Below are 11,577 nucleotides of genomic sequence, written 5' to 3'. Positions count from 1 at the left end.
GCTGACGACGGCGAGATGGAATTCATGCATCAACTTTTCTCAAGACTTGCCACCTCCGAGTCCGAGGGCACAAGTTTTACGAAATCGGTCTTGATGGAAGAGCGTCCGGAGACTGAGAGGGCGTTTTGGGGGATTTTAAACACGATGTAAATTTGATGATGATTTGGTTGGTTGGTGTATTGTCTTTGCCTTTTCTGTTGACTGTAGCTACACTGTGGGTCCAATCCTTTGTGACACCGCTCAGGACAGTTTCAGAATATAATCCACTCTGTAGAAAAAGGCGCCTCTACATTATTTGGGGCAGATTGGCCATTGAGGACTCTTCTTTGTGAAACTGGCCGTACGAGACTGTAAATCGCGAATGCCTTCCACGTTTGAGCCGTTACACAAAAGCTCTGCCTTAAAAGCGCTTGCACCACGCGTCGCAAACACACGTTATACTCTCGTAGCATAAATACAGAAGGAGGAGCAGGCTTTTCAAACACTGTGACGAGAGCGCACGGGCCGAGATGATCCACAGAGGAACCGGAGGATGACCGCTCGAGCTAAACCGGGACAGAGCACGAGGGCCAGAGCAAAGCACGGGCCAGTGTGAGGGCCAGAGCAAAGGGCCAGTGTGAGGGCCAGAGCAAAGCACGGGCCAGTGTGAGGGCCAGAGCAAAGCACGGGCCAGTGTGAGGGCCAGAGCAAAGGGCCAGTGTGAGGGCCAGAGCAAAGCACGGGCCAGTGTGAGGGCCAGATCAAAGCACGGGCCAGTGTGAGGGCCAGAGCAAAGCACGGGCCAGTGTGAGGGCCAGAGCAAAGGGCCAGTGTGAGGGCCAGAGCAAAGCACGGGCCAGTGTGAGGGCCAGAGCAAAGCACGGGCCAGTGTGAGGGCCAGAGCAAAGGGCCAGTGTGAGGGCCAGAGCAAAGCACGGGCCAGTGTGAGGGCCAGAGCAAAGGGCCAGTGTGAGGGCCAGAGCAAAGCACGGGCCAGTGTGAGGGCCAGAGCAAAGGGCCAGTGTGAGGGCCAGAGCAAAGCACGGGCCAGTGTGAGGGCCAGAGCAAAGCAAAGTCTAAATACTTTTACTGTTCACTCTAAAAGTAGATGTTTATTTCTGTTACTTTTTTTGCTCCTGTTTTTGTACTTTTACTTAAGTAACAAAGTGTTCAGTATAATCCTGGTTTATGGAGCCACGAGGACAATAAGACTCTGCTGTGGACGAGGAGACAAGGACACAAGGAGTCCTGACCCGGTCCCGAGCCGCTCCTGTGAGCCGGTCCTGTGAGCCGCTCCTGTGAGCCGGTCCTGTGAGCCGCTCCTGTGAGCCGGTCCTGTGAGCCGGTCCTGTGAGCCGCTCCTGTGAGCCGGTCCTGTGAGCCGCTCCTGTGAGCCGGTCCTGTGAGCTGGTCCCGAGCCGTCCTGAGATAATAATAATTCACTTCTACATCCAGTGAAAAGACTGTAAAATAAGATCATATTTTTACTGTTTAACCTCTTTATTTTCACATGAACTTCATGTTTCTCTCGTCAGTTACACATTCATCACACATTTCAAAGCCTCATTAACATAAACCTGTGGAATGTAATGTTTTTATTTCTTCTAAATCACTCACATCACTCAGTTTCTCAATCAAGTCTTATCACAATGTAAATGTAAATGTAATGTAACAATAACAAAGGCCTTAATTACAGTGACATTTTGTAAAACTGCAACTATTTAATCTTTATATATTAAAGCGTGTGTTTTCTGTGAAGCAGTTTGGACTTTCTCTTCTGACGTCGTTCTCTGGATTTATGTTTTAAAATACTGACACTGAAGTCTGAACAAACCTTAAACACGTTAAGAGTTAAGTTAAGAGTTAAGTTTAGAGTTAAGTTTAGAGTTAAGTTTAGAGTTAAGTTAAGAGTTAAGTTTAGTGTTAAGTTAAGAGTTTAGAGTTAAGTTAAGAGTTAAGTTTAGAGTTAAGTTAAGAGTTAAGTTTAGAGTTAAGTTAAGAGTTAAGTTAAGAGTTAAGTTAAGAGTTAAGTTTAGTGTTAAGTTAAGAGTTAAGTTAAGAGTTAAGTTAAGAGTTAAGTTAAGAGTTAAGTTTAGAGTTAAGTTTAGTGTTAAGTTAAGAGTTAAGTTAAGAGTTAAGTTAAGAGTTAAGTTTAGAGTTAAGTTTAGTGTTAAGTTAAGAGTTGAGTTAAGAGTTAAGTTTAGAGTTAAGTTAAGAGTTGAGTTAAGAGTTAAGTTTAGAGTTAAGTTTAGTGTTAAGTTAAGAGTTAAGTTTAGAGTTAAGTTAAGAGTTTAGAGTTAAGTTAAGAGTTGAGTTAAGAGTTAAGTTTAGAGTTAAGTTAAGAGTTTAGAGTTAAGTTTAGAGTTAAGTTTAGTGTTAAGTTAAGAGTTTAGAGTTAAGTTAAGAGTTAAGTTTAGAGTTAAGTTAAGAGTTGAGTTAAGAGTTAAGTTTAGAGTTAAGAGTTAAGTTTAGAGTTAAGTTTAGAGTTAAGTTAAGAGTTGAGTTAAGAGTTAAGTTTAGAGTTAAGTTAAGAGTTAAGAGTTAAGTTTAGAGTTAAGTTAAGAGTTAAGTTTAGAGTTAAGTTAAGAGTTAAGTTTAGAGTTCTGTCACTTTTAAACGTAACTGACAAACATGAAAGTAAAAAAAGGTTGTTTCAGTCGTCGTGCGGATCGAGTCAAACTGATGCTTCTGTGGCTCAGAAGTGACCTTTAAAGACAAACTATAACACAACTATAACACTATAACACAACTATAACACAACTATAACACTATAACATAACTATAACACAACTATAACACTATAACATAACTATAACACGACTATAACACAACTATAACACAACTATAACAGTATAACAACTAACGCGACTATAACACAACTATAACAGTATAACATAACTATAACACGACTATAACACAACTATAACAGTATAACATAACTATAACACAACTATAACACAACTATAACAGTATAACAACTATAACACGACTATAACAACTATAACAGTATAACATAACTATAACACAACTATAACAGTATAACATAACTATAACACGATTATAACACAACTATAACACAACTATAACAGTATAACATAACTATAACATAACTATAACACAACTATAACACAACTATAACAGTATAACAACTATAACACGACTATAACAACTATAACAGTATAACATAACTATAACACAACTATAACAGTATAACATAACTATAACACGATTATAACACAACTATAACACAACTATAACAGTATAACATAACTATAACATAACTATAACACAACTATAACACAACTATAACAGTATAACAACTATAACACGACTATAACAACTATAACAGTATAACATAACTATAACACGATTATAACACAACTATAACACAACTATAACACTATAACATAACTATAACACAACTATAACACAACTATAACACAACTATAACAGTATAACATAACTATAACACGACTATAACACAACTATAACACAACTATAACAGTATAACAACTATAACACGACTATAACAACTATAACAGTATAACATAACTATAACTATAACACAACTATAACACAACTATAACAGTATAACATAACTATAACACGATTATAACAACTATAACAGAATAACATAACTATAACGCGACTATAACACAACTATAACACTATAACATAACTATAACACGACTATAACACAACTATAACACAACTATAACAGTATAACATAACTATAACACGACTATAACACAACTATAACACAACTATAACAGTATAACAACTATAACACGACTATAACAACTATAACAGTATAACATAACTATAACTATAACACAACTATAACACAACTATAACAGTATAACATAACTATAACACGATTATAACAACTATAACAGAATAACATAACTATAACGCGACTATAACACAACTATAACACTATAACATAACTATAACACGACTATAACACAACTATAACACAACTATAACAGTATAACATAACTATAACACGACTATAACACAACTATAACACAACTATAACAGTATAACAACTATAACACGACTATAACAACTATAACAGTATAACATAACTATAACTATAACACAACTATAACACAACTATAACAGTATAACATAACTATAACACGATTATAACACAACTATAACAGTATAATATAACTATAACATAACTATAACACAACTATAACAGAATAACATAACTATAACACGACTATAACACAACTATAACACAACTATAACACAACTATAACGTTATAACATAACTATAACACTATAATTCAATTCAATGTTTCAATTCAATTTATTTTTGTAAGGCCCAAAATCACAACAACAGTTGCCTCCCAGGGTGCCGAATCAACAATGTCTGTGGTGGCAAATATATACAACACAACTATAACATAACTATTATACTATAACACAACTATAACACGACTATAACATAACTATAACACTATAACAAAACTATAACATAACTATAACACAAACTATAACATAACTATAACACGACTATAACATAACTATAACACAAACTATAACACAACTATAACACTATAACACGACTATAACACGACTATAACATAACTATAACACTATAACAAAACTATAACATAACTAACACAAACTATAACACCAACTATAACACGACTATAACAACTATAATACTATTATAGTATTAGTACTAATATTAGAATGTGTGTAAAAGTGTATAATATGTGTGTAAAAATGTATAATAATATTATACACTATGTGTGTAAAAGTGTATAATATGTGTGTAAAAGTGTAAAAATGTATAATATTTGTGTAAAAGTGTATAAAATGTGTGTTAAAGTGTAAAGGTGTATAATGTCTGTAAAAGTGTTGGTGTAATCCCTCATTCGTCCAGGCGTGTTCCATAATAGAAAAAGCTTCAGTTGTAGTCATCTGGACTCAGTTTGAAAAATAGACGTTTCGACTCTCATCCAAGAGTCATTGTCAATAAAAGAATTTAGATCGAGAACTCCGATATTAATACTGTTCTGTGGTAAGACCCGCCCATTGGGAGGAGCCTTCCTGAAGTAGAAAGAGTTGTTTGTTTCAACAGAAACTCCCCCCTTGTATCTACCGAGCCTATTCAGAATCTTAATGGGCTATTAGAATCCTCTTTGTCTTTGTGAGACCCTGGCTCAACCACCCTGAGTACCTGATTAGCATCTAAATGTCCTCTACCTTTCCAGGGGTTCAGTAACCCATTATAAATAACAGGAAGATTAAACCTTAGCCCTCCATTTCTGTTTAAAGAAGGTCTTTCTTTTTTAACAAAAATAGCTTCCTTGACTCCTCTTTCAAACCTGTAAAAGTGTAAAAGTATATAATATGTGTGTAAAAGTCTATAATATGTCTGTAAAAGTGTATAATATGTGTGTAAAAGTGTAAAGGTGTATAATGGCTGTAAAAGTGTATAATATGTGTGTAAAAGTGTAAAGGTGTATAATGTCTGTAAAAGTGTATAATATGTGTGTAAAAGTGTATAATATGTGTGTAAAAGTGTATAATATGTGTGTAAAAGTGTAAAGGTGTATAATGGCTGTAAAAGTGTATAATATGTGTGTAAAAGTGTATAATATGTGTGTAAAAGTGTAAAGGTGTATAATGTCTGTAAAAGTGTATAATATGTGTGTAAAAGTGTATAATATGTGTGTAAAAGTGTATAATATGTGTGTAAAAGTGTAAAGGTGTATAATGGCTGTAAAAGTGTATAATATGTGTGTAAAAGTGTAAAGGTGTATAATGTCTGTAAAAGTGTATAATATGTGTGTAAAAGTGTATAATATGTGTGTAAAAGTGTATAATATGTGTGTAAAAGTGTAAAGGTGTATAATGGCTGTAAAAGTGTATAATATGTGTGTAAAAGTGTATAATATGTGTGTAAAAGTGTATAATATGTCTGTAAAAATGTATAATATGTGTGTAAAAGTGTAAAAATGTATAATATTTGTGTAAAAGTGTAAAGGTGTATAATGGCTGTAAAAGTGTATAAAATGTGTGTAAAGGTGTATAATATGTCTGTAAAAAGTGTATAATGTGTGTAAAAGTGTAAAAGTGTATAAGATGTGTGTAAAGGTGTATAATATGTCTGTAAAAATGTATAATAATATTATACACTATGTGTGTAAAAGTGTATAATATGTGTGTAAAAGTGTATAAGATATGTGTAAAAGTGTATAATATGTCTGTAAAGGTGTAAAATATGTCTGTAAAAGTGTATAATATGTGTGTAAAGGTGTATAATATGTCTGTAAAAGTGTATAATATGTGTGTAAAGGTGTATAATATGTGTGTAAAAGTGTATAATATGTGTGTAAAATTGTATAATATGTCTGTAAAAGTGTATAATGTGTGTAAAAGTGTATAAGATGTGTGTAAAGGTGTATAATATGTGTGTAAAAGTGTATAATATGTGTGTAAAAGTGTATAACGTGTGTAAAAGTGTATAACGTGTGTAAAAGTGTATAATATGTGTGTAAAAGTGTATAACGTGTGTAAAAGTGTATAATATGTGTGTAAAAGTGTATAATATGTGTGTAAAAGTGTATAACGTGTGTAAAAGTGTATAATATGTGTGTAAAAGTGTATAAGATGTGTGTAAAAGTGTATAATATGCCTTTAAAGGTGTATAATATGTCTGTAAAAGTGTATAATATGTGTGTAAAAGTGTATAATGTGTGTAAAAGTGTATAATGTGTGTAAAAGTGTATAATATGTGTGTAAAAGTGTATAACGTGTGTAAAAGTGTATAATATGTGTGTAAAGGTGTATAATATGTGTGTAAAAGTGTATAATATGTGTGTAAAATTGTATAATATGTCTGTAAAAGTGTATAATGTGTGTAAAAGTGTATAAGATGTGTGTAAAGGTGTATAATATGTGTGTAAAAGTGTATAATATGTGTGTAAAATTGTATAATATGTCTGTAAAAGTGTATAATGTGTGTAAAAGTGTATAAGATGTGTGTAAAGGTGTATAATATGTGTGTAAAAGTGTATAACGTGTGTAAAAGTGTATAACGTGTGTAAAAGTGTATAATATGTGTGTAAAAGTGTATAACGTGTGTAAAAGTGTATAATATGTGTGTAAAAGTGTATAATATGTGTGTAAAAGTGTATAACGTGTGTAAAAGTGTATAATATGTGTGTAAAAGTGTATAATATGTGTGTAAAAGTGTATAACGTGTGTAAAAGTGTATAATATGTGTGTAAAAGTGTATAAGATGTGTGTAAAAGTGTATAATATGCCTTTAAAGGTGTATAATATGTCTGTAAAAGTGTATAATATGTGTGTAAAAGTGTATAATGTGTGTAAAAGTGTAAAAGTGTATATAATATGTGTTAAAGTGCAGAACGTGTTGCATGTCCTGCTTTCATCCTGCAGAGAGCTCCACGCAGCCCGCTCCACGCGCCTCCAGCTCCTGCGCGGATGTGAGGAAGAAAAGTCAGACGTCACGGACACAAGCAGCATCCACTCCTCTCTCCACAACACTACGCAAGCTAACAGGCTAACGAGCTAACGGAGCTAACGGGCTAGCGGGCTACATGCGCCGCCCTCGGCTTTCTCCTAAACTCTTCATCCGCCAAACTTCTTCTCTGCGTGAAACGTCGCGCGAACAGCACGTCGGCGCCAGAACCGAACCCCGGGAACCACCCCGTCTTTCCCCCGCACTCGGAGCCTGTTCTGTGCGGGTCGCGGGAGGCTAATTTGCCAGTTAGCCTAGCCTAGCCTAGCCGCTAACAGTGGGCAGCAGCAGACGCTATGGATGAACTGGTCGTGGAAGTGCGAGGGACGAGCGGAGCCTTCTACAAGGTGCGTTTCGTGCGCTTTTCTTTGACTTTTAATGCTTCAAATGACAGATCGTGTTGTAATTTACGTGCAATTAATACAAAAATATGCAAATGAGGTGCTGTGGTGTGTATTCGGGTCCGTTTGGGTCCATTTGGGCCTCGGTGCTGCACGTTCACGAGCGATGCAAACATGAAAACAAACGCATTTACAACGACATATTTGTGCCTTTTTAGTGACTTATAACATAAAGACATAAAGTTTGCTTTTGCGGGCGTTATGTTTGTGAAATGGGCGTGTGTCGTTTGTGCAGGAGGATAAATAAAGTCAAGTGGATTTGTCTTTATCGAACGCAAACGTTTGTGATTAAAATGTTCTTTATAACGCGATTATGCTCGTGTCTGTTTGTGGTCAAATATAAGTTTATTTTTAGGAGAAAAGGGCGTGTGCAGAGTGATACTGAAAGTAATTGTTTCGCGGTGACACATGTTTAAGTGTTATTAATCATGAGCTGCAACAAATGAATGGCAGAATTGTTAAAAAACCGCAAAACAAACTCCCCACTATTATAAAGACACTGTACACTTATTGTAAAGATACTGTACACTTATTATAAAGACACTGTACACTTATTGTAAAGACACTGTACACTTATTGTAAAGACAATGTACACTTATTATAAAGACACTGTACACTTATTGTAAAGACACTGTACACTTATTGTAAAGACACTGTACACTTATTATAAAGACACTGTGCACTTATTGTAAAGACACTGTACACTTATTATAAAGACACTGTACACTTATTATAAAGACAATGTACACTTATTATAAAGACACTGTACACTTATTGTAAAGACACTGTACACTTATTGTAAAGATACTGTACACTTATTATAAAGACACTGTACACTTATTGTAAAGACACTGTACACTTATTATAAAGACACTGTACACTTATTATAAAGACACTGTACACTTATTGTAAAGACACTGTACACTTATTATAAAGACACTGTACACTTATTGTAAAGACAATGTACACTTATTGTAAAGATACTGTACACTTATTGTAAAGACACTGTACACTTATTGTAAAGACACTGTACACTTATTATAAAGACACTGTACACTTATTGTAAAGACAATGTACACTTATTGTAAAGATACTGTACACTTATTGTAAAGACAATGTACACTTATTGTAAAGACACTGTACACTTATTGTAAAGACACTGTACACTTATTGTAAAGACACTGTACACTTATTATAAAGACACTGTACACTTATTGTAAAGACAATGTACACTTATTGTAAAGACACTGTACACTTATTGTAAAGACACTGTACACTTATTATAAAGACACTGTACACTTATTGTAAAGACAATGTACACTTATTATAAAGACACTGTACACTTATTGTAAAGATACTGTACACTTATTATAAAGACAATGTACACTTATTATAAAGACACTGTACACTTATTGTAAAGACACTGTACACTTATTGTAAAGACAATGTACACTTATTATAAAGACACTGTACACTTATTGTAAAGACAATGTACACTTATTATAAAGACACTGTACACTTATTGTAAAGACAATGTACACTTATTATAAAGACACTGTACACTTATTGTAAAGATACTGTACACTTATTATAAAGACAATGTACACTTATTATAAAGACACTGTACACTTATTGTAAAGACACTGTACACTTATTGTAAAGACAATGTACACTTATTATAAAGACACTGTACACTTATTGTAAAGACAATGTACACTTATTATAAAGACACTGTACACTTATTGTAAAGACAATGTACACTTATTATAAAGACACTGTACACTTATTGTAAAGATACTGTACACTTATTGTAAAGACACTGTACACTTATTGTAAAGACACTGTACACTTATTGTAAAGACACTGTACACTTATTGTAAAGATACTGTACACTTATTGTAAAGACACTGTACACTTATTGTAAAGATACTGTACACTTATTGTAAAGACACTGTACACTTATTATAAAGACACTGTGCACTTATTGTAAAGACACTGTACACTTATTGTAAAGACACTGTACACTTATTGTAAAGACAATGTACACTTATTATAAAGACACTGTACACTTATTGTAAAGACAATGTACACTTATTATAAAGACACTGTACACTTATTGTAAAGACAATGTACACTTATTATAAAGACACTGTACACTTATTGTAAAGATACTGTACACTTATTGTAAAGACACTGTACACTTATTGTAAAGATACTGTACACTTATTGTAAAGACACTGTACACTTATTGTAAAGACACTGTACACTTATTGTAAAGATACTGTACACTTATTGTAAAGACACTGTACACTTATTATAAAGACACTGTACACTTATTGTAAAGACGCTGTACACTTATTGTAAAGACAATGTACACTTATTATAAAGACACTGTACACTTATTGTAAAGATACTGTACACTTATTGTAAAGACACTGTACACTTATTATAAAGACACTGTACACTTATTGTAAAGATACTGTACACTTATTGTAAAGACACTACATTTATTGTAAAGACGCTGTACACTTATTGTAAAGACGCTGTACACTTATTGTAAAGACACTGTACACTTATTGTAAAGACACTGTACACTTATTGTAAAGACACTGTACACTTATTGTAAAGACACTGTACACTTATTGTAAAGACACTGTACACCTGATAAATGTAGAGCTGTCGTTCCATTAGGCATTTATTGAGTGATTGTATAATATATAATGTATAAAATGCTGGCCATCATGTCTTTGCTGTTGTAAATGCTGTTCTTATTTTGTTTTTTGAAAAGACTAAATTGAATGATATAAGTCCAGGCTGGATTTAAAGTCTGATTGTATTTAGTGCTGTGTTTTGTTGGACTTTTGTTTGAGCTCCAAAGAGTCTGGAACAGCTTCAGTTTGAATTGGGAGAAACGAAGTGAGTTTGAGTGAAAATCAGCCCCATATTAAGTTTAATTATGACTCAAAATGAACAGATGCCAGAGATGCCAATAACAATAGTATTTATTTATTTAAAACACGGAAAACTTACATCACATTGTTTCACAGAAAAGCTTTGTGTAATAAACGTTCAAACATGAGACGTTCTGGGCCTACATCAGTCATTTTTGTAAATGTATCGGCTGAACCGATATCTGTGATTCGATACCAATATCTGTGATTCGATACCTTTATCTGCGAGGCGATACCTTTACCTGCGAGGCGATACCTTTACCTGCGAGGCGATACCTTTACCTGCGAGGCGATACCTTTATCTGCGAGGCGATACCTTTACCTGCGAGGCGATACCTTTACCTGCGAGGCGATACCTTTACCTGCGAGGCGATACCTTTACCTGCGAGGCGATACCTTTACCTGCAAGGCGATACCTTTACCTGCGAGGCGATACCTTTACCTGCGAGGCGATACCTTTTATCTGCGAGGTGATACCTTTTATCTGTGAGCCGATACCTTTTATCTGCGAGGTGATACCTTTTATCTGTGAGCCGATACCTTTTACCTGTGAGGCGATACCTTTTATCTGTGAGCCGATACCTTTTATCTGTGAGCCGATACCTTTTATCTGTGAGCCGATACCTTTTATCTGTGAGCCGATACCTTTACCTGTGAGGCGATACCTTTTATCTGTAAGCCGATACCTTTTATCTGTGAGCCGATACCTTTATCTGTGAGACCCGCGTCCTCGCCGACC

At 34.3% G+C, this 11,577-nt stretch overlaps 1 protein-coding gene across 1 annotated transcript in view; it reads left to right on the top strand.

Moving 5' to 3' along the window:
* The first annotated feature begins 7,686 nt into the window (after nucleotides 1–7,686).
* Nucleotides 7,687–11,577, top strand: part of fmr1 (fragile X messenger ribonucleoprotein 1) — a 29,085-nt gene continuing 25,194 nt past the window's right edge. Inside the window, exon 1 of the mRNA XM_072459662.1 lies at nucleotides 7,687–7,833. Coding sequence (XP_072315763.1) covers nucleotides 7,783–7,833 — 51 coding nt within the window. The 5' untranslated portion in view covers nucleotides 7,687–7,782. The remainder of the gene's footprint in view (nucleotides 7,834–11,577) is intronic.

The sequence above is a fragment of the Eucyclogobius newberryi genome, unplaced genomic scaffold (assembly GCF_026437365.1).
Source record: "Eucyclogobius newberryi isolate DKJ021-1_F unplaced genomic scaffold, fEucNew1.0.hap1 SCAF_243, whole genome shotgun sequence".
NCBI classification, from domain to species: Eukaryota; Metazoa; Chordata; class Actinopteri; order Gobiiformes; family Gobiidae; genus Eucyclogobius; species Eucyclogobius newberryi.
This window is presented reverse-complemented; position numbering and strand designations above follow the sequence as displayed.